The sequence below is a fragment of the Poromitra crassiceps genome (genome assembly GCF_964638095.1).
Source record: "Poromitra crassiceps genome assembly, chromosome: 11".
Classification (NCBI taxonomy): Eukaryota; Metazoa; Chordata; class Actinopteri; order Beryciformes; family Melamphaidae; genus Poromitra; species Poromitra crassiceps.
The window spans coordinates 37,402,622-37,429,165 of NC_139643.1; the positions used below are offsets into that span (position 1 = coordinate 37,402,622).

At 42.3% G+C, this 26,544-nt stretch overlaps 1 protein-coding gene across 2 annotated transcripts in view; it reads left to right on the forward strand.

Moving 5' to 3' along the window:
* The window catches only part of LOC310784731 (large ribosomal subunit protein eL14-like), a 62,120-nt gene that overhangs the window by 29,037 nt on the left and 6,539 nt on the right, over nucleotides 1-26,544 (forward strand). The window contains exons 1-3 of one of the 2 annotated variants that reach the window (XM_083645766.1): nucleotides 14,977-15,019; nucleotides 23,318-23,419; nucleotides 23,508-23,602. In XM_083645766.1, the coding sequence (XP_083501892.1) occupies nucleotides 15,017-15,019; nucleotides 23,318-23,419; nucleotides 23,508-23,602 (200 nt within the window). In that variant the 5' untranslated portion in view covers nucleotides 14,977-15,016. Of the gene's footprint in view, nucleotides 1-14,976; nucleotides 15,020-23,317; nucleotides 23,420-23,507; nucleotides 23,603-26,544 lie in introns of those variants that run through there. The other variant, XM_083645765.1, reaches the window with a different exon arrangement.

Consider the following 26,544-nt stretch of genomic DNA (forward strand, 5'->3'; position numbering starts at 1 on the left):
AACATGCAGAAGATCAGATCGTCATCGTCATCTGACCAGTGACGACAACATCCGAAGTCGGTCCCCGGGCGCTGTACGAGAAAAAGCGACCACTGCGACCACTGCTCCTGGCCTGCCCCCCGGAGGAAAGGACAAAGCCAGGATGGGTTAAATGCAGAGGACAAATTTCACCGGCCACCGTGTGTTGTGGCCCTCCGTGCATGTGTTGATTGTAATCGTGTGACAATAAAGACGGGCTTGTCTGTCTGAAATCGTGTTTTTTTTTATATTCCCTAATAATCCCTATTTTGAGCTTGGCCTATGTCTCGATCTTCTCTGGACCAGGCTTGGCATTGCCTTGTACAGGCGGTCTTCACTACAACCCCGCTTGCACCTGAAGTTAAAGTGGGAGTCATATGCCTGCTCTTGAATAGGAGGGAATCTGGGATGGGACTCAAGTGCTGGTCATGCTCTGTAGGAATGGCCTAGAGTAGACAGATCCCCCTCCCCCCCTAAAGAAAACATCCACTAGATGGCAGTAAATGCCTTCAGACAGACCTTTTTATGTGAATGAAAAAGCAGCTTCAGGCACTCACACAGAGTGAAGCATTTAAAGGTAAAAAGCCTTTATTTTGGCATATCAAAAGTTTAAAATCGACGCCAACTGGTTTCGACCACTCAGGGTCTTCTTCAGGGCGTGTTAGAAAAGATCACGAGTGGAATGCTGTGATTTCCTAATATAAGCAATTAGCCAATTAGTGGCCAGGTGAAGCAAGATTACATTGGCATATTCACAATAAATCACAAATAAAAAGTTATCAATCATACAGGCATGAAAATAACAAATAGAACTCAGTGTGGCCCTTGGGTCAATACAAAAAAAAAGGCAGACATTTTTGGGTGAAGCTTGAATATTCCACTAACTAACCAACTAGGTTTTTATTTGACCGTACATCCCAGAACATGGCATTAGCATTGTCCATCCACATACTGTTTAACATTAACATTTGAGCTAATGCTATTGTAACAAACTTTATACAGGGTGCACATTGCACATCCAACATTACTAATTAATGATTAATATGACATATTTAGGTGATATGTACCCCATCAAATTGTTGTAGCGGGCTTATTTTAAAGCTAGAGCGAAGTTTCTGGTATCATCTGAAACTAGAAGACCTAATGCATCCATTGTACCAACCATCTCATGCTAGCTTGTTGGGAAGGGGGTGAGGGAAAAACTGGCATGGCCATTTTCAAAGAGATCCCTTGACCTCTCACCTCAAGATTTCTGAATGAGAATGTATTCTATGGGTACCCACAATACCCATGAGTGTCCCCTACAGAAAAGTGGCCAACATACTTATTTGAAAAATGTCATGGAATAGGAGGGCAGAGTAGAAATGCATTACAAACATGAATATATGAATATTAGTTGTGTTAACTTTTGTACCATTATTGAATAATGATTCTTGATACTCAATTCCACTGAAATATTGATATATCACTCAGGAATGTGACCCCCCCCCCCTATGTTCATCATTTAAATGAATGGACGCATTTAAATGCATTTGAATATGAAAAATATAAATGTTGGTATAAACTAGTATAAACACTACCGATAGGCCTATATATTTAATCTCTGGTAGCGAGGACATTTTTTGTGGCCCTCTATATCATCAAAGTTGCCCATCCCTGGAATAGATGCTTCTGGTTTGGTTCGAACTTCCTAAACACAAAGCTATGGCCTGTAGACTAAAAGATACTGCGGTGCACCTGTACTTCTGGAAGGGAATTTATCAGGAGGCATATAATACACCCTGCTTTTGACTTGGCAACTTGAAATGTGTGATCATCCAAACACCTTTCCATTTCACAGCCCCATGCCTTGTGCAGCCCTGGGTGGGAGAGTCTGGCACAGTGGCACTGGTCAAACAGGTTCCACTTCAGATTTCAGAGAACAGCTTGTAATTATTACATAAGCCAGTTGAACGTAAGAACATAAGAATAATGAACATAAGAGCATGATAATGAACATAAGAACACTAGGATTAACCTCCAGTTAAATTTTGAATGAAAATAGACCAGCAGAACAAATACAAAGGAGACTGTGTGTTATTTCTTGAAATGCTTTCTACACTGACAGCTCAATTTGGGCAAGTGGGGGGGGGGGGGGGGGGGGGCGACCGGCTTAAATTGTCGATTCATAGTATACTTCTTTATTTAATGGGAAACCTTATTAATAGCGTATAAGGCATAAACACACTGGAGCACACCAGATTGGCCTCTCAGAAGACATCAAGAGAAGAGATTATCAAGATGACCCTGCCCATTATGCACAATAGATGATGTGGTCTTGTGAAAAGTAGGTACTTGTGCAGATATAGCTTGTGAAATGTCTGCACATATGAATGAGATGCGCGCGCGTGTGCACACACACACACCAGTGAAATAAGCCAATAAAAAAAGGTTTATTTAAAAAAAATAACGGAACTGTTGCAAATTTAGTATCCTTGTACATGCATTCTTCATTTATCATAGTGTAAAATCTACTGCTGTTGACATTTCTAAAAGTACAAGTAGCCGGCAGGTCAAAACGAGCCCATTTCAAAATATTGTAAATAAAAAAAGAAATAAAAAAGAAATCTAAACTTTAATGCATTGGAGCAAACTCACTGCAGTCATGTACATCAATATACTCCCTCCCTCTATCATGGCTGACTACTGGCTAACCCAAATATATGTAAATTCACTCTTGTTGACATTTGAAAAACACATTTCCAGGCCTTCACCCACAACAGAACAGTCAAACGAGTCAATTTCTTGAAATGCTTTCTACACTAATAGCTAAATTTTGGCAAGTGTAAACAAATTAAGTAGGTATTTAATTGGAAACCAAACATTATTTACCTTGTTTTCTAAGGCATAAGACATCCAAGCACAGAGTGTAGAAAACCCTTTATTGACTCAAAGTGTGTCTGCCACACATCTACAGGGGAGCCCACCTACAAACCCCCCCCCCCCCCCCCCCCCCCCCCCCCCCCCACCCCCACTGACTTGAGTGCCTCATGTGCAATACCTAAGCTCATTACCCAGCTGCCACTATTATGCACCTTTCCACTGTACATATTGTGTTACTGTTATCTCATTACTGCTGCTATACTACCATGCACCTTATCATTGTACATATTTTATTACTCTGTCACTTATCTGCAAAACCATGTCGACACAAGCTCATTTACTGCTGCTACCTCTGATGCACCCTAACACTGTACATTTCCTGCCAACAGCAAACTTAGGCTACCTCACTTAGCTGTCAACAATGTTTATATCTGTGAATATTGTTCATATCTGTTAATACTGTCTATATATGTTAATCTCTGAATCCTTTTATATTTTATAAGCTCTTTAGATTCTTTATATCTTGTGTCTCATATTTTTTGTTCTTATCAATGTTACATGAGCACCAACCACACCAAGACAAATTCCTAGTATGTGAAAACATACCGTGGCAAAAAAAGATTCTGATTCTGAAAACTCCTGCTCACTTCATGCTGGTCAATAGCTGGGACCCCTCACCTGATTGGCCTCTCGGAAGACATCGAGAGAAGAAGCAATGAGTTTTCTACAACGCATTATTTTTTTTACAATATTTTGAAATCGGCTCGTTTGACTGTTCTGTGTGTGGGTGAAGGCCTGGAAATGTGTTTTTCCAAATGTCAACAAGAGTGAATTTTACATTTGGGTTAGCAAGTAGTCTTGCCAAGAGGGACTTAATCTACATAACCAGGGCACTATGGCCTGGACAGAAGGTATCATACCAGACTACGGAATTTCACCCAGAGAATACCACATCAAAGTTCAGAATACCAAACACCAGGTTTATTAAAAAAGAGCAGAGACGTGTAGTTCCAGTTCAAACAAAATATATTTTATTTTGGTTCAGGGCAACTGTGATACTTGCAATGACTTAAAGGGATAATAGTTCGGTTTGTTTGAAGTGGGGTCCTATCAGCTAGTTCGATACACTAACTGAAATAGGTACAGTGTTCTGGACGCTGAGCGCACCGTCTATCGAGATCCAGCACTCTGTGCAACAGCCTCCACAGCTCTGTTTCTTTAGTACAGGGGGTCAAGAACTAAAACGTAATTTATCCACCTAAAACAACGGCCACCGAAACAAATCAATATCAGTGTACATGCACGCTCTATTTTGACAATTTTCAGCGCTTTACTTTACCGTCAAACAGCCCTCTCATTCGGCACTATTTCCTCCCAACCATACAACTACCGTATTCCTCCGCTAAACGCCTGCACAGAGCAAGACTACTTGCTAACCCAAATGTAAAATTCACTCTTGTTGACATTTGGAAAAACACATTTCCAGGCCTTCACCCACACACAGAACAGTCAAACGAGCCGATTTCAAAATATTGTAAAAAAAATAATGCGTTGTAGAAAACTCATTGCTTCTTCTCTCGATGTCTTCCGAGAGGCCAATCAGGTGAGGGGTCCCAGCTATTGACCAGCATGAAGTGAGCAGGAGTTTTCAGAATCAGAATCTTTTTTTGGTAACACTTCATAATACTGTAACACAAAAAATGGGTAGTTACTGAGGAACGAGTAAGGAACGAACCATTAGTTCATGAATAGTTAATGATTAGTTAATGAGTAGTTGATAGGTAGTTCCTTAATGGTAGTTACTTAAGAACTGACCATTAGTTACCATGTTAACGAACCAGTAAGTAATGATTACTTCCCTAATTTTTTTTTTTTTTATATGTTTTCATTCACTAGTTCATTAATAGTTAATGGGTAGTTCCTTAAAGATCCTTAATGGTAGTTACTTAAGAACTGACCATTAGTTCCCATGGTAGTTACTAAAGAACTGACCATTAGTTACCATGTTAACGAACCAGTAAGTAATGATTACTTCCCTAAATTTTTTTTTTTTAATATTTCACTAGTTCATGAACAGGTAGTTCCTTAAGAACTGACTATTAGTTACCATGTTCGTGAGCATGACTCCACCAAATACTTACCAGTTGTTCATGAGTACTCATCGTTACTTCATGATTACCTTACCATTACTTACCATGTTAGTGCATCATTACTTCCTGCTTACTTTACCATTAGTTCCCATGTTTGTGCCCCCTCAAGTGAAGCAGTACATCTTACTGAGTAGTTACTAAGGAATACACCATTACTTCCTGCTTACTTTACCATTACTTAACATGTTTGTGCCCCCTCAAGTAAAGCAGTACATCTTCCTGAGTTGTTACTAAGGGATACACCATTACTTCCTGCTTACTTTACCATTAGTTCCCATGTTTGTGCCCCCTCAAGTGAAGCAGTACATCTTACTGAGTAGTTACTAAGGGATACACCATTACTTCCTGCTTACTTTACCATTAGTTCCCATGTTTGTGCCCCCTCAAGTGAAGCAGTACATCTTACTGAGTAGTTACTAAGGAATACACCATTACTTCCTGCTTACTTTACCATTAGTTCCCATGTTTGTGCCCCCTCAAGTGAAGCAGTACATCTTCCTGAGTTGTTCCTAAGGAATATACCATTACTTCCTGCTTACTTTACTAGTGAAGACGAATTTATTCAAGTATGCAAATTAAAAAAGTGTAGCTCCTCCCACTTTAGTAAAGTACCCTACTCCACTTAGGAGATCGAGGTACCCCACTAAAACCACGCCCCCGAGGCTCTACGACCTTCAGGGGCGGAGTTACCTTTTTTGGCTCCACCCACCCCCGCCGGAAGCCAGGGAAAGGGGGCGGAGCCTATTTTTTCACATTCGAACTCCTTGGGGGCGTGGCTACAGTTCTAGCCTACTTTGGTTAGGCCACGCCCACCGGAAGTGCTATATGTAAACCCTACCAAAAAAAGTGTTTTTTTTACTAAGTGTTTGAGCCAAGAACTAGTGAAATATTTAAAAAAAAAAATTTTAGGGTAGTAAAATGGGTAGTTACTGAGGAACGAGTAAGGAACGAACCATTAGTTCATGAATAGTTAATGATTAGTTAATGAGTAGTTGATAGGTAGTTCCTTAATGGTAGTTACTTAAGAACTGACCATTAGTTACCATGTTAACGAACCAGTAAGTAATGATTACTTTTTTTTAAATATTTCACTAGTTCTTGGCTCAAACACTTAGTAAAAAAAACACTTTTTTTGGTAGGGTTTACATATCGCACTTCCGGTGGGCGTGGCCTAACCAAAGTAGGCTAGAACTGTAGCCACGCCCCCAAGGAGTTCGAATGTGAAAAAATAGGCTCCGCCCCCTTTCCCTGGCTTCCGGCGGGGGTGGGTGGAGCCAAAAAAGGTAACTCCGCCCCTGAAGGTCGTAGAGCCTCGGGGGCGTGGTTTTAGTGGGGTACCTCGATCTCCTAAGTGGGGTAGGGTACTTTACTAAAGTGGGAGGAGCTACACTTTTTTAATTTGCATACTTGAATAAATTCGTCTTCACTAGTAAAGTAAGCAGGAAGTAATGGTATATTCCTTAGGAACAACTCAGGAAGATGTACTGCTTCACTTGAGGGGGCACAAACATGGGAACTAATGGTAAAGTAAGCAGGAAGTAATGGTGTATTCCTTAGTAACTACTCAGTAAGATGTACTGCTTCACTTGAGGGGGCACAAACATGGGAACTAATGGTAAAGTAAGCAGGAAGTAATGGTGTATCCCTTAGTAACTACTCAGTAAGATGTACTGCTTCACTTGAGGGGGCACAAACATGGGAACTAATGGTAAAGTAAGCAGGAAGTAATGGTGTATCCCTTAGTAACAACTCAGGAAGATGTACTGCTTTACTTGAGGGGGCACAAACATGTTAAGTAATGGTAAAGTAAGCAGGAAGTAATGGTGTATTCCTTAGTAACTACTCAGTAAGATGTACTGCTTCACTTGAGGGGGCACAAACATGGGAACTAATGGTAAAGTAAGCAGGAAGTAATGATGCACTAACATGGTAAGTAATGGTAAGGTAATCATGAAGTAACGATGAGTACTCATGAACAACTGGTAAGTATTTGGTGGAGTCATGCTCACGAACATGGTAACTAATAGTCAGTTCTTAAGGAACTACCTGTTCATGAACTAGTGAAATATTAAAAAAAAAATTTTTAGGGAAGTAATCATTACTTACTGGTTCGTTAACATGGTAACTAATGGTCAGTTCTTTAGTAACTACCATGGGAACTAATGGTCAGTTCTTAAGTAACTACCATTAAGGATCTTTAAGGAACTACCCATTAACTATTAATGAACTAGTGAATGAAAACATATAAAAAAAAAAAAATTAGGGAAGTAATCATTACTTACTGGTTCGTTAACATGGTAACTAATGGTCAGTTCTTAAGTAACTACCATTAAGGAACTACCTATCAACTACTCATTAACTAATCATTAACTATTCATGAACTAATGGTTCGTTCCTTACTCGTTCCTCAGTAACTACCCATTTTTTGTGTTACAGTATTATGAAGTGTTACCCTTTTTTTGCCACGGTATGTTTTCACATACTAGGAATTTGTCTTGGTGTGGTTGGTGCTCATGTAACATTGATAAGAACAAAAAATATGAGACACAAGATATAAAGAATCTAAAGAGCTTATAAAATATAAAAGGATTCAGAGATTAACATATATAGACAGTATTAACAGATATGAACAATATTCACAGATATAAACATTGTTGACAGCTAAGTGAGGTAGCCTAAGTTTGCTGTTGGCAGGAAATGTACAGTGTTAGGGTGCATTAGAGGTAGCAGCAGTAAATGAGCTTGTGTCGACATGGTTTTGCAGATAAGTGACAGAGTAATAAAATATGTACAATGATAAGGTGCATGGTAGTATAGCAGCAGTAATGAGATAACAGTAACACAATATGTACAGTGGAAAGGTGCATAATAGTGGCAGCTGGGTAATGAGCATAGGTATTGCACATGGAGGCACTCAAGTCAGTGGGGGGGTTTGTAGGCGGGTTCCCCTGTAGATGCGTGGCAGACACACACAGAGTCAATAAAGGGTTTTCTACACTCTGTGCTTGGATGTCTTATGCCTTAGAAAACAATGTAAATAATGTTTGGTTTCCAATTAAATACCCACTTAATTTGTTTACACTTGCCAAAATTTAGCTATTAGTGTAGAAAGCATTTCAAGAAATTGACTCGTTTGACTGTTCTGTTTGTGGGTGAAGGCCTGGAAATGTGTTTTTCCAAATGTCAACAAGAGTGAATTTTACATATATTTGGGTTAGCCAGTAGTCAGCCATGATAGAGGGAGTATATTGATGTACATGACTGCAGTGAGTTTGCTCCAACGCATTAAAGTTTAGATTTCTTTTTTATTTAGCCTACAATATTTTGAAATGGGCTTGTTTGACCTGCCGGCTACTTGTACTTTTAGAAATGTCAACAGCAATAGATTTTACACTACGATAAATGAAGAATGCATGTACAAGGATACTAAATTTGCAACAGTTCCGTTATTTTTTTTTAATAAACCTTTTTTTATTGGCTTATTTCACTGGTGTGTGTGTGTGTGCACACGCGTGCGCATCTCATTCATATGTGCAAACATTTCACAAGCTATATCTGCACAAGTAGGCTACCTACTTTTCACAAGACCACATCATCTATTGTGCATAATGGGCAGGATTACCTTGATAATCTCTTCTCTTGATGTCTTCTGAGAGGCCAATCTGGTGTGCTCCAGTGTGCTTATGCCTTATACGGTTTTAATAAGGTTTCCCATTAAATAAAGAAGTATACTATGAATCGACCATTTCAGCCACTCGCCCCCCCCAGCCCCCCCAGCCTCCTTTGTATTTGTTCTGCTGGTCTGTTTTCATTCAAAATTTAACTAGAGGTTAATCCTAGTGTTCTTATGTTCATTATCATGCTCTTATGTTCATTATTCTTATGTTCATTATAGTTACCTTTCTACTTAAATTTGTATTGTAAAAACCCATTGATTGTATAAACGTTATCATTATTTTATTTTGAAGGCAAAATCACTACCAGCGCCAGACACGCTGGGAGATGTAGTCCAAGGGAGAAATGAAGCGCATGCGCAGTGAGTCGACGGAAGCCGTATGTGCGTCCGAGGGGCGTGATTTCTATTCGCACATAGGATCATATCTATGCATAGGATAAGCAATAACCACGCCCTGTGGCGCCGGGATTGGCCAGGAGCAAGTCTTTTGTCTTCTTCTTTTGACAGCTGGAATCTCCCACACCACAAACACTGGAGGGCACTCAGCCCAGCGATTTCATGAACCAACTGAATAGCTCTTGAGAACGGACAGCGATTTCGAGAGCGGACATTGAGAGCGGACATTGAAATGAATTATGGTCACCTACCTTCCTTAGCATAGTACTAATAATAATAAGCATAATAATTGTAATCTACACAATGTACACAATCTACAAAAACATGCAATAATATAAACAGTGTTGTGTTCACGTTCATAGCTCATATATAAGGTATCATATCGTTAATTTCAAGCTCAATTCTTACCCAGAGAAAAGGTACAGCACTGAAAATGTAACAAGCAATAGTTTTTTAAACATCTTTATTTTAAAAGATGAAAAAACCCAGGTGCTTTAGTCCCAAGCTTCAATGCTCCTGGCCAATCCCGGCGCCACAGGGCGTGGTTATTGCTTATCCTATGTGCGAATAGAAATCAGCGCCTCTCACAGGTCTTCTTCTTTCAGATTTCCAGCAGTGTAGTGTAAGACTTGGCGTCTTACTGCCCTCCGCAGGTGAAAGATATCAATTATGAAAAAAATAGTGTCCACCACCACCCAACGTGCTCCAGTTAATAATATATTATTAGAATCTTAGAATCTCTCATACTTCTTTATTATTGTGCCTACTGCCCAGGTGGGCTATCTCGAAAGGGCCTTTCTGTGTGGAGTTTGCATGTTCTCCCCGTACCCCCCAGGGGGTTCCTCCGTACATAACCCCCAACTAAAAACATGCAGAAGATCGTCATCCGACCAGTGACGACAACATCTGAAGTTGGTCCAATGATGGTCCCCGGGCGCTGGAAAGAAATAGCGACCACTGCTCCTGGCCTGCCCCCCGGAGGAAAGGACAAGCCTGGATGGGTCAAATGCAGAGGACATCACCGGCCACCGTCAGCATGAGTGTGTGTTGTGGCCGCATGCATGTGTTGTAGTGTGTTCGTGTGACAATAAAGACGGGCTTCCGTCTGAAATCGTGTTTTTTTTAAGGTATCAATGGGTTAATCATTTCTGATTTTGAACCCAAATTCAAGTTTGTCTAATTGTTGACAAAATGTAAGAGATAAGTCTGCATTTGCCTGTCCTTCAAGTTGATTATTCAAAATACATAGATATTGGCAGTGAAAAATCTCGTAAACTAATCCAGTACTATCGGATGGGAAAAAATGGGACAAGTAGACTGATGTTGTTCATCAGTGAACATTTGAACATTTATTTAAGAGCATCACTTCTTTGCCGCCTCCTTCTGGAGCTTCTTCACCTCATGCTTGATGATCTTGTTCCTCTGCAGAAACAGAAACCACAAGTGCATGGTTAACATGCTATAGGGCTGTTGGAGCAACCAGGGTTCCCACACCTTCTTTCCAGGCCCAATTCCCTCAAATTCAAGGAGCCAACATGGCATAGTTTGAGACACGGATCAACCTTAATTACTATTTACAACACTGAGAATTTTATAATCAGAAGATGCAGCAGGCTTTACAGAAGCTCACAGACAACCCTTTACAAGAGAGAGGCTTGAATGTGTGAACACTTCTCAACTGTGCTACGTTAAAATTATGGCAGGCTATGTTGCATTTTAAATTTCTATTCTTGCACAAAATCTACAAATTCAAGCACTTTCAATGATCCATGTCAATTTTCAAAAAACCTTCAAGGCCTTGATTTTTCTTCATCAAATTCACAAACTTTCAAGGATTTCAAGGACCCGTGGGAACCCTGAGCAACATACTTTTGCTAGATATACTCTAATCTGCCAAGTTAACGGTGCATTGTGTTTCTCTTAAACTTACCATCTTCTTGGCCTTCATCACCTTGTAGCGGTCAAAGTCACTCATTTTGGCCCTCTGCAAAGAAAACCAGGATAAGTCAGTTGCATCTCTGTGGTATACATACTTGGTCACCACAATGAAATCGTTTTCTGCTTGCCCTATCCAGAGGGGTCAGAGCACAGGTCCTCCAGTTTAAAGAGCGTATCTCTATTCACTATGTTACTCCATCTACCCTGCTGCCCTAATGGACTTCACCACAATACTATCTTGGCCTTGACAAGTGCAGGGACCTTTAATGTCCACTGAATACACATTACAGTACAGAGCAATTTGGATTCAATTTTATTTTCATTCCACTTCAGGGTAGGGGGGGGGGGGGGTCAAGAAAAAGTTTAACAGGCAAATATTTACTTACTGCCTACAACGGAATAATATAGTCTCCAGTCACAAAAACACAATAGGGTCAGTTAGACATAAATGTGGGGCGGCATTAGCTAAGGAGGTAGAGCCGTCCCGGTTCGAGGCTGGCTCCTCCCGGCAGTGTGCTGATATGAAGTGTGTACAAATTTCTACAAAATTCAAGCCCTTTCAATGATCCATGTCAATTTTCAAAAAACTTTCAAGGCCTTGATTTTTCTTCATCAAATTCACAAACTTTCAAGGATTTCAAGGACCGATGGGAACCCTGAGCAACATACTTTTGCTAGATATACTCTAATCTGCCAAGTTAATGGTGCATTGTGTTTCTCTTAAACTTACCATCTTCTTGGCCTTTATCCTCTTCTTGTACCGGTCAAAGTCATTCATTTTGGCCCTCTGCAAAGAAAACCAGGATAAGTCAGTTGCATCTCTGTGGTATACATACTTGGTCACCACAATGAAATCGTTTTCCGCTTGCCCTATCCACAGAGGGGTCAGAGCACAGGTCCTCCAGGTTAAAGAGCGTATCTCTATTCACTATGTTACTCCATCTACCCTGCTGCCCTAATGGACTTCACCACAATACTATCTTGGCCTTGACAAGTGCAGGGACATTTAATGTCCACTGAATACACATTACAGTACAGAGCAATTTGGATTCAATTTTATTTTCATTCCACTTCAGGGTGGGGTGCAAGAAAATGTTTAACAGGCAAATATTTACTTACTGCCTACAACGGAATAATATAGTCTCCAGTCACAAAAACACAACAGGGTCAGTTAGACATAAATGTGGGGCGGCATTAGCTCAGGAGGTAGAGCTGTCGCCTGGGAATCGGAAGGCTCCCGGCTCGAGGCTGGCTCCCACCGGCAGTGTGCTGAAGTGTCCTTGAGCAAGACACTGAACCCCTAACTGCTCCCGACGAGCCGTCGGTGTGTGAATGGGTGAATGTGAGGTATGCATGTAAAAGCGCTTTGGGTAGTCAATAGACTATAAAATGCGCTCTATAAATACAGTCCATTTACCAATTACCACAGTATAAACTTTATTCCAGACTCAGGTCCATATAAAATATGTACAAAAACACAGACAGTACAATAAGAAACAAATAAAATAAAATAAAACCACACAACAAATAGGTTTAAAACACAAATGTGTGCTTGATGAATTGATATGATTATCTGCTGGTTTGGGACAGAAATTCTAGCCTGGTAAACCGCCCGTCACGTGAACTCACATTGCATTTGGTTCTCCGTGACGGTCTGGACCTGCACAGGCAGTTAAGATGATTGGTCGAGCCATGCTGGCTCGACGAATCAGCGGCGGCCGTAGGCGGGCTCTGGCTCGTCTGGGCAAGTAGTGGGTACATGGTCTTTGTAGTTCTTTTCACTCGTCAACATGGCTGCCGCCGCGGAAGTGACAGGCAGTGAATGAAATTGAATGTAACGTTCCCAATTCTATGTATTAAATTCTAAAAAACGACCCTCAACATTTGGGAAGGCTAAGCCACACAACTAGTTCGTTATAATCTAACTAAATGCTTCGAAGGTGACTTTACGACCGCGAGGACTCAATCAATGAATACCACGGAGATCATCCACAGGCACCTTCCGCGATCTGATTGGTTGAAGTTAACACCCACCAGCGGTGATAGACAGATGGGTCATCCAATCACCTGCCAAGTAGCTTGGACAAAGTGCCCGCCTCCGTCAGCGGGTCTGGTGACTTCAAACCCAGATCGACTGGTTTAGTGAAACCTATGTGGAGCTATACCGTCCATCTGGCAGCGTCAGGTTACAGAAATTCCACCATCTACATTTTTAGACAAGTCTTAGAAAGATTCTTTGCTGGGAGGACTCAGAGACCTGGCTTTTCTAAAAATGAAAATCGTCATGTATCAGTATTGGATTAATCTTATTAACCAGTAGGCTACTAGAGATGAAACTGGATGAAAATTTCATATCACGATTATAGTGACCAAAATTATCACGGTTATCAGTATTATCGTGGTATTGTTACAATGTGCTGAAAATGTTTTAGAATTGTAAACAGACCCAGACAGGCTGGGGGCCTGCATATATATACAGTATATAGCGTGTTTTTCAAAGCACGACGATCAAACAGTTTTAAGAATTAAAATTTGAAACGGCATTAGTAACGTCAGGAATTTTACCATGGTTTATCTTTAAACCGGTAATCTTTTAATTTAAGGCTGACCCCTCAAAAAGCCAATAGTCAAATCAGCAGTCGAATCAGCAGTCATTTTTGTTGTTGTTGTCTCAGCTGCGGACCTGAAAGAGCTCGTGTTGTAAACATGAATCCAACACACATTCTTCCCTACTTCAACCCAGTGTGAATAACGTTACAAGTGTTCAAGTGAATTCAACTTGTTTGTTTAGAACGTTATGAAGTAGCATGCAGTGACAGATAAGCTCTCCTTGACGACCTCAGAGAGCAGGGGTCCGCCAACCTGGATAAATTCACATTTCGTGGCAAATAATAATCTCCTGTGCACTTTCATCCAACTGAGAGCAGTTGGATGAAAATCCGGACCATCAGACAGGAGTCAGGAGAGGTGTCGTCACAAGTTAAATAACTAAGCCTTGAAAGTTTACTATGAGCTGCGGACGGTGCTGAGACCCGAGTCCTCTTTTCAATCCAATGTGAGTTCATGTCCGTTTGTTCCTCTGTTTGGCTGTAGTGTGTTGTCTGCAGCTGCTGTATGTCAGTCACAGCGCTGCTGTTTTCTGATATTCCAGCCACTACACAGCGTCATCGCCACAGCCGAGAATGCAGCAAGTTTCCGGGTTTTTTTTGCCCTTTCCTGCTGCCCCCCTCCCCCCCCCATCCCAAACCAGTCTCGCCAATAAATAGGAAGTGCATAAAAAAAGGCCCTTACCTTCTGTCTGGCCTCGATCTTCTTGGCCCAGCTGCTTTTTGACCACTTCTCATTGACTTCAGCCTTCTCCCAGGCCCTCCTCACAAACTTCTGACGGGCACTGCACAAGACAAAATAAGTAGCCTACTGAAACTAGAGGCATGCATAAAACACTTCGTATTACAATTACGCTTGTGAAATATACCACATCAGAGTTGAAATGTAACAATGGAAGTACAGCAACTGAGCACCTGAAGCATCAAGCCAACCATGCACACAAGTGCACACCCACTGTGCACTTGATCGTGCACTAGTTCCAAAGAGCATGGAAGGATATAAAAGTTATTTGCTAGTTCTGCATAGCATTTGCAGCTTCAACTCGCGCCTCTAGTCTGCGACAGCGAAACGCTGGGCGGTTCCAGCGGCAGGGGGCGCGAGGTTGAAATGCCTCCTGCTCGGCCTCAGCGTTTCATGGTACGAGGCGTCATGCACCAACCGGAATGGGAAGCAGAAAGGCGGGTTTTCGGCTCATTAGTCCAATCAGAATTTTTTTAAGGCGGGTCTTCCGCTCATTAGTCCAATCAGAATTTTTTTTCGTGGACACACGTGCCGTGATTGGTCGGATTTTGTCGAACTTCCTTCCAGGCATGTTCTGAGAAGAGACGAAGGAACGCACGAACTTCCTTTCTGCTCGCGGACTGCCATCATGGTGAGTCGCCATGAAGCTTAGCATTTGTAACATCAATATATCGCCTTATTTTGCATTATGACGTCGCCACAAAACATATATGCATTACTAACGTAGTGATACGGTCACTCAATATGCGTTAGGGGATATGTATGGGTATCGTAAGCGTTTAATCCGTATCGGTGTAATGTGGGCTATCGGCAATACTACAGTGTGGTCCGCCAGGCAGTCATGGCTGAAAGCCCTCTCTGAACCCGCTCCATGAACAAAACTCGTCTATAGCTAAAACCTTGCCCACAATCAGGAAAAAACTTTGGCAGCTAACGTCGTATCAGGCGTTGTTGTACATACCTGGTGTATTTTATAGGGCCTAACCCCCCAACACACACACTAAGGTTAGTAAAGGCTAACGTTAGTGGCTGTATCTCACGGTGCAGGGAGAGTCTGACTGGCAAGCAGTGTTGCCAGATACAGCTAATGGTTTCCAGCCCAAAGACAAATGGACCCTCTGTTAAAACGGCATGTTTTTGAATGGAGTTTGACTGTACTATATGATTGCGCTTGAGAAAAGGCAATAAAAAGTAAAAAAAAAAAAAAAAAAAAAATCTCCCTCTTCTGGGTTTTACCCCCAATAGATGCGTCGAGACTGTGCACCACTCATTGACAGTATAATGTGTTGTTTGGATCTTGTTTTTATTTGAGAGCTTCATCTTGTTCACAACAGGAAATATAAGTAGACACTAGAACAGTACAGCGCTTCAGCGCCACCCAATGTCAAATTGCTATATTACAACACTCCCACTCAATTTTACAATTGGCATTTTACTTCAATTTGCACTTCTCATTTGAATTATATTTCAAAGAATGTATATTGACAAATAATGTCAAGATAATAAGTCTTTAAACAAAAAAATGTGCAATTCATTATAATTTCATTATAGCCTTTCGTTATTATAATGTACAGGAGTTTTTTCTTTTTTAACACAAAAACAGTGCCTATTATAGACAACTAAATTACTCCACAGGGAAAAGCCCAATCTCTCTCCTCAGAGGCTTAGGGTTGTGCATAGGGAAACCTGTGTGGAACAAGGCATCAGTAATAGAAAAGAGGAAGATGGTAGTTGAAGAAGTACATAGGCAAGAGGAGGCAGTAAGATGTACTAAGGCAGTGTCGCAGGCAAAGCAAGGGCAGTGGGTGAACTGGGAGAGTGTAGAGAAGAGAAAGTTGAAGTGGAGAGAGTTGTGGAGCATGGAGGCCAGCAGAATTAGATTTATTCTAGGGGCTACTTATGATGTGCTGCCATCTCCCCAGAACTTAAATCAGTGGTTGGGCGAGGATGGTGCCTGCCCGTTGTGTTCTAGTGTATGTACATTGAGGCATATACTGTCAGGGTGTAAGGTCAGTCTCTCCCAGGGGCGATACACCTGGCGTCACAACCAGGTGTTGAAATATTTGGCAGCTGCAGTTGAGGAAAAGCGACTAGAAGTAAATTCTCTAGTTGCTAGCAAAGAGACTAGACAGATCAAATTTGTACGTGAGGGAGAAAAGATTAGACCAATTAAGGTCAGGCACAAGTTAGGGCAGCTAAGTGTAGGTGGAGCCTGGGAAATGAGGGTTGACTTGAATGAACAGCTAGTCATCCCAGCATATATAGTTAGCACCCGGCTACGTCCGGACTTGTTACTGTGGTCTGAGGTAGAGAAGAGAGTTTATTTTATCGAACTCACAGTCCCGTGGGAAGATCGAGTTAAGGAAGCTTATGAGCGCAAGAAAGCTAGGTATGCTGAAATGGCAGCAGAGGCAGAGCAGCGAGGTTGGAGGACTCGAGTGCGGCCTGTAGAGGTGGGCTGCCGTGGTTTTGTGGCAAAGTCCGTTATTGCCTTACTAACTGAGTTGGGCATTCGGGGACGGAGCCTGAAACTTGCGGTTAGCAACATGTCTCAGGCAGCAGAACGAGCAAGTGAATGGCTGTGGATAAGGAGGAAACATGCTAGCTGGGGAGCTCGCTAAGGTCAGATTGATTGTTTGTTGTTGGTCATGATTAACGGTCCGCATCAACAGGGCTGAATCATTGACGGTGGTGGTGTAGTTAGGGATTGTTTGTTGTTGGTCATGATTAACGGTCCGCATCAACAGGGCTGAATCATTGACAGTGGTGGTGTAGTCAGGAATGTCATACCGAACCGACCTGGATAGCTAGGCTTAGATAGTGAGGTAATATGCAGTTGTGCGGTGGTAGCATGGAGGGGGGTGTTTCCAGGACGCTGGATTACACCGTTAAGCCTTCTTGAGGTGTCGTGGGCCTAACTTAACGAAACGTCGGTGAAGGAAGGTGCCCACTTGAAAACCCCAATGACATGCTTCATACTGCTGTTGGCTAGGGTAGGTAACTGGTGATTTGTGTCTTGTTTATTTGTTCGTTAGCCTGTTAGCTTGTTTTATTCTGGATTGGGCTTCTAAATGTGTTTTTCCTCGGATTTTGGCACAAGGGATAGTAACATCTTGTCCTGTGTATTAATTAATACCTCAGATATTCAAACTTCTGCTTAGGCAGTGGCTTGGTCAAGATATCTGCCTTCATGTCACCTGTTGGGCAATATTGCAGTTGTATCTGTCCATTTTGCACACATTCACGGATGTCGTGGTAGCGAATATCTATGTGTTTAGTCCGTGAGTGATCCACTGGATTCTTTGCGATTGCAATGGCTCCTTGGTTGTCTTCCAGGATCACTGTGGGCGTGACACTCATTCCGAGATCACTCAGTAATCGTCTCAGCCAGGTACCCTCTTGAGCAGCTTGACTGAGTGCGACGTACTCCGCTTCCGCTGTTGAAAGTGCAACTGTTGCCTGTTTCTTGCTGAGCCAGCTCACTGCTCCTCCACTTAGTAAGAAGATGTTGCCGGTTGTTGAGCGGCGGTCATCTTGATCACCGGCCCAGTCAGCATCTGAGAAGCCGATCAAAGTTCCAGATTCTGACCGCTCATACTTGAGAGCAAGGTTCACTGTGCCTTTCAAGTATCGAAGTATCCTCTTCACTGCAGTCAGATGTGCAGCATCTGGATTTGCGTTGAATTTTGACACAGCACTCACTGCTTGAGCTATATCTGGTCGTGTGGCCATTGCAGCATACAGCAGACTTCCTACCATAGACTGATAGGTTATTTGGTTGACAGGCTTACTGACACCGTCATTTTTCCTCAGTTTGACGTTTGCATCAGCAGGAGTTGCAACAGCATTTGCATTATCCATCCCATATTTCTGAAGTATGGCTTCAATGTAATGCTTCTGATGAAGCAAGACACATTTATTTTCTTTGTCTTGGACAACAGAGACGCCCAGGATATAAGACAGCTCACCCATGTCCTTCATCTTGTAGCGTTTCTGTAGCGCCATTTTCAACTCATTCATGCTTGTAGTCGACTCTGTAATCAGAATGAGATCATCCACATAAACAGCGAGTATCTCAAGCTTTCCTCTTGATCTCACAAACACACAGGGGTCTGATGTGCTCTGCTTGAATCTAATTTCCATCATGAACCCTGTGAAAGCTTTGCTCCAGCAGCGAGGAGACTGCTTCAGTCCATAGATTGATTTCTTCAGTTTACACACCAGGTGTTCCTGCCCTGGTTTGATGTATCCATCTGGTTGCTGCATGTAGATTTCCTCTTCCAAGTGTCCATTAAGGAATGCAGTTACTACATCCATCTGGTGCACATGTAGATTATTTTGTATGGCAAAGGACAGTAATGTACGAATTGAGCTGAATCGTACCACAGGTGAAAAAGTTTCATCATAGTCTGCACCATACAACTGTGAGTAGCCCTTGGCGACGAGTCTGCCCTTGTATCTCTCCACTCGTCCATCACTATGATGTTTGACTTTGAACACCCATTTTGATCCTATGGCCTTTCTGTCCTTTGGTAAATCCACTAAGTCCCACGTCTCATTTTCCAGCAGCGACTCATATTCCAAGTCAGCCGCTTCTTGCCATTCCTTTGCATTAGGACTAGGGCTGCACGATATATCGTTTACACATCGACATTGCGATGTGCGCATGCGCGATAGTCACATCGCAGGACGTGCAATGTCAAAAGCAAATTAACTCGTCATGTTGCTTGATAAACTCTCGCTTTAGGGGTAGCCTACTGAGTGAAATGCAGGCTCTCTCAAAGGAGAGAGACGCCCCGCTACTGTACTCACTCATTTAATGCTTAGCTTCAACCATGGCTTCAACACAACAAACATGCACAGAGAGCAAAATTGAATTGTTTTTGCTTATGTTGCGTTGCTGACAGTAGCCTGTCTGTAAACGATGTGATTGCGGAGGCGGACGCGTCCACAGTTTGCAGCGCACTAGCATACAGCAGGCTGGCTGCTGTAACTCAACATGTCCGTGGAGTGGAGATATTTACTCTTGAAACACCAAAAAGCAAGACCGCAACTTATGACACGAAGGCTAAAGTGATTACTGAGAAGTTGTCCGTGTATCACCGCAGCTCTCTCTCCCCCTCAGTCTGATGATGCATCAGATGATAGCAGTAACGTTACGGTAGAGGTAATCATACATAGCGACTCATTTACACAAAACATGTCGGTGAAAATAAAAAGACAATAGACATAGCTGGGCAATTAAATGTATATTTATTACTTTTCACGAATGAATTGTTTGTCACCGGTCGGCTGCATGTGAATCCTCGTCTCTGTACTGCCCTGCGTGCGCTCAAAAACCGGAACTCCCCAAATGCGGAGCGTACCACTTGGTAGTTTCTGGAGGGGGGTCAGACCAAGTGTGTGAAGTAACCATGTGTGAAGTGGCAGCGGTGTTTCATTGTTGATTTATTGAAACGTTAGAAGAACGAAAGAAGTTGAAAGCAGTGATTATAATCAATTAAATCTAATGTTTTTCTGCAAATAGCATCATTGGGAGGTAGATTCTGGCACTCAATATTAGGGGTGGGCAATATATCAAATTTATATCCATATTGTATTGTGATTTGAGACTATATGGTCTTAGATGTTGGATGGTAATATGGTGATACAGCATACATGTTGTCTTTCCCTGGTTTTAAAGGCTGCATTACACTAAGTGAAGTATAGGCTAGTGACATTTTAAAGTAGAATGTCATAACTCAATTTTTCATGTATGTAAGTCATGGAAATCCATTGATCAAAATGTGTATGCACCCTGATAGATGACGCTCTGGGGCCTACCAGTAGGTCACAGCCCAGTGGTTGAGAAACATTAAAATACCTAATTTCCCCTCCAAAATCAGATGGACTCCTCTACAAAATCATCCCAATCATTCTAGAAATATTATTTTCTTTCAAATAGAGCTAATCTGGTGAAAATCTGTATTTTTTCATATCGCAATATATATCGCATGGGCGGGGAATATCGCAATGTCAGTTTTTTCCAATATCGTGCAGCCCTAATTAGGACTTAACATTGCTTCTTTCAGTGTACTTGGCTCTGTTACACTACACACATTGGCATGATGATCAACAGTCACTATATCAGCATATTCATCATATCCATATCTTGTTGGAGCCCTTCTGATTCTGCCGCTTCTTCTAGCAGCTTCTCCCGCTTCTCCTTTTCTAGCTGCTTCTTCGACAGTGACCACCTCATCATCTTGTGTTCCACTCTCATCTGTCTCCATGGTTACCTCATTCTTTGAGTAGGTCACTTCCTGTTTCCAGTCAAAGTCTGATTCATTAAAGATGACATCACGACGAATTAGAATCTTCTTTTTCTCTTCATCAAACAGGCGATAGCCTTTAGCATTGTTTGCATATCCAACAAAACGAAGCTTTACTGCCTTCTTGTCCAGTTTTCTTCTCTCTATGTCTGGAATATGTGCATAAGCAACACAGCCAAACACTCTCATGTGTCTCATGTCCGGCTTTTTTCCACACCATCTCTCATAGGGTGTCTCTTCCTTCAGGACAGATGTGGGCAGCCTGTTCTGTATGTAAGCTGCGGTTGCTACAGCTTCTGCCCAGTACATCTTTGGCAATTTGGCATGTGACATCATGCTTCTAGCTGCTTCAATTAGTGTCCTATTTTTCCTTTCTGCAACACCATTTTGCTGTGGTGAGTGAGGTACTGTCAACTCATGGTGAATGCCTTGAGCCTTCAAATATTCTTGAAACTCCTTTGACGTGTATTCACCACCATTGTCTGTTCTCAGTCTTGTGACATTCTGCCCACACTCATTTGAAAATATTTTCTCAAATTCCTTGAATTTGCTTAGGACTTCACTCTTCTGTTTCAGAAAATACACCTTGCAGCATCTAGAGTAATCATCGATAAAAGTCACAAAATATTTAGCTCCACCTATAGATTCAGTCTGCATGGGACCACAGACGTCACTATGGATCAGCTGCATCTTGTGTTTGGAATGGATTTTTCCAACCGGCTTGTATGGCTTTCTAGACAGCTTGCCTTCCACGCATCCTTCACAGAAAGGAACCTCTTTCTCTGCAGAGAAATCCACTCCGTTCACCAGATTTTTTAGTTCCTTCAACTTGGTCGTGTGTCCTAGGCGCTGGTGCCACAGGCTGGCTGCTACTGATGCGCTGTGACAGACAGAAGAGCTTCCCTCGACGTCTAGTTGATACAGCCCATCAGCTCTTTGTGTTCCCATTCCCTGTAAAGTTCCATCTTTCCCACGTATGTAGCAGCGAGACTTCCTGAACTGCACTGTATTCCCTTTTCTGACAGCTGCTCCCACTGAGAATAAATTCCCGGATAGCTTTGGAACATACAGTACATCATACATTGTGACATTTTTTTCATTGCTTAATCTGAAAGTCATTCTCATTTTGACATTGCCAAGTCCTAGGGCATCCACCACCCTGCCGTCACCGAGTTTCACACACTGTGCTTTTGAGAATTGCTGGTAGTCTTGAAGAATGTCTTTATCACCTGTCATGTGCTTTGATGCTCCAGAATCAATCAACCACTGTTGTGGCCTCTCAGCCAGGCTTGCTGCCTCTTTAGCGACAAAGGCACTTTCAGATGAATCTTCTGCATCTTCACACACCATGTTTTTGGCCTTGTGGGTTCTCTTTTTATTTTTCCAAGTTGGACAGTCGCGTTTTATATGTCCTTCTTTCCCACACTTGTAACATCTCCATGTACTTGGTCTTTCAGCTCCCACTGCCTTGTAGTCTCCACAAAATTGTGATGACATAGCTGATGCACCACCTGACGTAGTACCACTGGAGTTATCATGAACATTCACTCTCTTTTGCTCTTCATTTATCAATGCTTGCTGAACAAACCGCAGTGTCAGACTGTCAATCTTTGTTTCAAGCGCAGTGACAATTGTAGCATAGCTTGGTGGCAAACTACCTAGGAGTGTTACAATCTGATCTTCCTCTTCAATCACAGAGCCTATTGCTGCTAGTTGATCAGTCAGTTCGTTTTAAATGTTCATTTAAATGTTCTCCTTCTTTCATCTCACATCTGAAATATTTCTTCTTCAGGAACAGTTTATTTGCCAGCGTATCTCTCTCAAAATGTCCTTTCAGAGTGTCCCATGCCTCTTTCGGGGTCTGGCAACTTGTTATCAGATACAGCTGTGGTGTACTCACATTCAGTACTAGCATTGAGAATGCCTTCTCTCTCCGCTTTGTAAACTCCACTTGTGCCTGGGCATTAGCATCTGCGGCTAGCATCTCTGTCTCTGTTAGCATGCCCCATAGTCCTCTTGCCTTCAGAAAGTGTTCCATCTGAAACTTCCAGGTTGCCCAATTCTCTGGTCCGCCCAGCCTGTCAATAAACAGTTTATCCTCCATTGTGTCTTCCACAACACTGTTTATCTCTTACACAAATCTCCTGGCAACTGGGACCTGGGAGACTGGGCCCATAACCTGTTGTTTGGATCTTGTTTTTATTTGAGAGCTTCATCTTGTTCACAACAGGAAATATAAGTAGACACTAGAACAGTACAGCGCTTCAGCGCCACCCAATGTCAAATTGCTATATTACAACATAATGTACCACTAGATCGAAGCAGCAACACAGTCTAGCACTGAAGCCAATTCTTCCGCTTGACGTCGCCACAAAACATATGCATTACTAACGTAGTGATACGGGCACTCAATATGCGTTAGGGGATATGTATCGGAAGCTTTTAATCCGTATCGGTGTAGTGTGGGCTATCGGCAATACTAGCCTACAACGTGGTCCTTTAGCTTTAGTTAGCAAGTAAGCTACGTTAGCTTGACCGCAGTGCGCGTTTAGAAGACGCTATAGCTAAAACCTTGCCCAAGCTAAATCCCTAAATTGTACTTCTCTGCTCTTTCCCAGGTCTTCAAGCGTTTTGTAGAGATCGGCCGCGTCGCCTATCTATCTTTTGGACCCCATGCTGGCAAGTTGGTGGCAATCGTCGATGTCATTGACCAAAACAGGGTGAGTGGTGGTGAGGAAGACTGATTGATCAATGCACCGTGGCCCAGAATGAGACTTGTGAAATAGCCAAGTATTCTGTGCTTTCCAGGCTCTGGTTGATGGTCCCTGCACGGGCGTGAAGAGGCAGGCCATGCCCTTTAAGTGCATGCAGCTGACGGACTATGTCATCAAAGTACCGCACAGGTGAGTGTCTAGTACAGGTCAGGAGTTAAATCCTCGTGCGGAAATATGCTACAGCATCGAAGTCCTCGCCGCGGCTGGTGAGCCTGCCCATGCAGCTCCTCAAAAATGACTCGATGCATCTGACGCCAACAGCGCAAGTATAATAATATGTAGATGGGCAGATAACAGGAGAGAGTGAAATCTATTACTAATTATAAAACGGCTCTCTCAAATCAAGCAATCTGATTGGTTCACAGCCATTGTATAATTCCAGTAACCGAGTTCAATAACCCATGGCCATGGGTTATTGGTTGCCATGGCAACTCTCTTACTAAAAGGCAGCGCTGCGCTCGAGCCAAACAGCTTTCTCCTGATCTGCTGTATGGAGGGTCACTAGTCCTTACAATGAGTCATTATGGACGCATGATGGCGCAACTCTCTTACTAAAAGTACCTCAAAAACAAAATGGCGGAGACAGCTTTCAGATCCTTGTGAATCGATCTTCGCTTATAACTTTACTAATACTTCGCAGAAAATGATGTTTTGTACAAGAATAGACGCGGGCTAATGTCTTAACCCCGCATTTCTAAATAAGACGTAACGTTACTTGGTGTCGGCATATGGCTCTGGTGTGGGGCTTTGCAAAAGCTCTCAGCAAGCGCCAGGATTGGCCAATGTCGACTTCAGTCTCCAGAACGATCCAATCAAATCACCCGCACGTCTATCTTCTTGCTAGAGGTCCCGCCTTACAGTAGTGTTTCAACTGACTCTATCAGAATAAAATGCCAGTCGGACTTATAGTATTATTATTATTATATTATTATACTTGGAAACCGTTTTATAAAAGCAATATAGCACTCGAGCTGCGTGGTGTTGTGGAATATATCCCGCTGATAAGCTGTTATCCCACGAGGCCTGCGGCCTCGTGGGATAACAGCTTATCAGCGGGATATATTCACCACAACACACTTGCTCTCGTGATATATTGCTTAAGTATATGCACTGCATTCTCTCCTTGGGCTAATTTCTAGTTCACACAATTTGCACATATTTATACTGTATTCCCTAAACACTTAAACTTTATTGAGTTGAATGGCTGTATAATGCAAAATGTGTCCTAAATTAGTGTTTTTATTGTAAATGGGGTTATTTGTGAGACTAGATAATTCACAATGAATTTGGAGTCTACAGGACCTTTTATCAATATGAAATCTGTTAAAACTAGCAGTTTCAGTGTGGAATGGTAGGGTTTGGTATAATGTCATATTGTAAGTACTGAACCACTTAATCACAACTTAGTTGGTGCAAACTTGCAAAACGTGTGCACCCATTGAGAAATGTGTAATTTTTGCTTATTTAGCAAATGGCTGTCAGCATTATTTTAACTTGTTACTGGCAATGCAGTAATATTAGGTACCGTACATGGTTTATGCAGGGCAAGGTTATAGCCAGGAGACACACAGAAAACATACTGCCTAGTAGTGTGTTCATTAGGAATTAAAGGAGAATTTCGGTTTGTTAGAAGTGGGGTCCTATCAGCTAGTTGCATACACTAACTGAAATAGGTAGTGTTCTCTGACGCTGAGCGCACCGTTTATCGAGACCCAGCACTAAACAACAGCCTCCACAGCTCTGTCTCTCTACTACACGGGGCCAAGAACTAAAACGTAATTTAGCCACCTAAAACAACGCCCACCTTAACAAATCGATATGTGTACATGCACATGCACGCTCTATTTTGACAATTTTCAGCGCTTTGCTTTTCCGCCAAACAGCGGTCTCATTCGGCACTGCTTTTTCTCCCAACTGTACAACTACCGTATTCCTCCGCTAAACTCCTGCACAGAGCCGCCACGGTTTACAAAACAGGAAGGCTTAGAAGAGAGATAAAACACAACAAGCGAAGAAGGCTAATTTCCAATAGGCCTACATGCCCAGTACAATCCATTCTGCTTTATGATCAGTACAGTAACGTAAATCCACGGATTACAAGGTCCGATGTTCTGCCAAAAAGTGAAAACTGACCAGTGACCATAACGTTAGCTGCAGCTAAATAGTGATCGACATGAAGCAATAAAGTGATTCGTTCTCCACATTTCTTGTGGCTAATGTTATGGGACGACGACAGTGTAGTCAGTAAACTAGCGCCACGTTTTCAATGAGTTTTATCGGGGGTGCGTTGTGGAGAAGCGTGCGTCTGTCTCGTGTCATTAACGGGAGCGCATCTCCACCAGTCAATTTTCATGATGAGCTAGGAAACTTCCTGTTAAAACTTTGAAAATAATAGTACTTAAACAAAAGTAAATAGCTTATTGATGCACGTTGGATGAGAAAAAGGTATTTCAACAAACAAAGCAGCAAACCTTGTATCAAAATACTCGTGAGGTTAAGATTACGAGTGAAACTGTGGCTGTAAGGCATTACTTAAAATTAATATTAATGCCAATGTTACAATAAGGGTTTTATTTTGAAAGCCCTAAAGCAGATGACATACTTTTACATTCTGGCTGACTTGACGCCCGTGCAGTTATGCCTGTCTGAAACACAGCCATGCTGCCTGATCCACATGACATGCGTACCATTTTTAAAGGGGTGAGGGGTGGGGCGAGTACACGAACAGCGGAAACATTACTCGAGTACTGACGTTATGAATGAGTACTCGAGTACCCGAGTACTCCCGCCCATCCCTAATTGCCACCCCTCGTTGGAATGGACTCCGTTAAAACGGCACGTTTTTTGAAGTCTCCAGATTTGTCGCTAACGTGATGCAGCCAATTCTATTGTGTGAGGCAGGCAGTGTTGTGTGACTGTGCCTCTCCACTGCGTAGAGGATAGGAGCTGACTGACTGATAGGCTATCAAACTTTTGTGGGGAGAAATACATTTAAAACTAGTCGGATATGACTAGTTGCCACTTGTAAAATAAATCACCCACAGTGATTGACGACGGTGCGACCACTATTT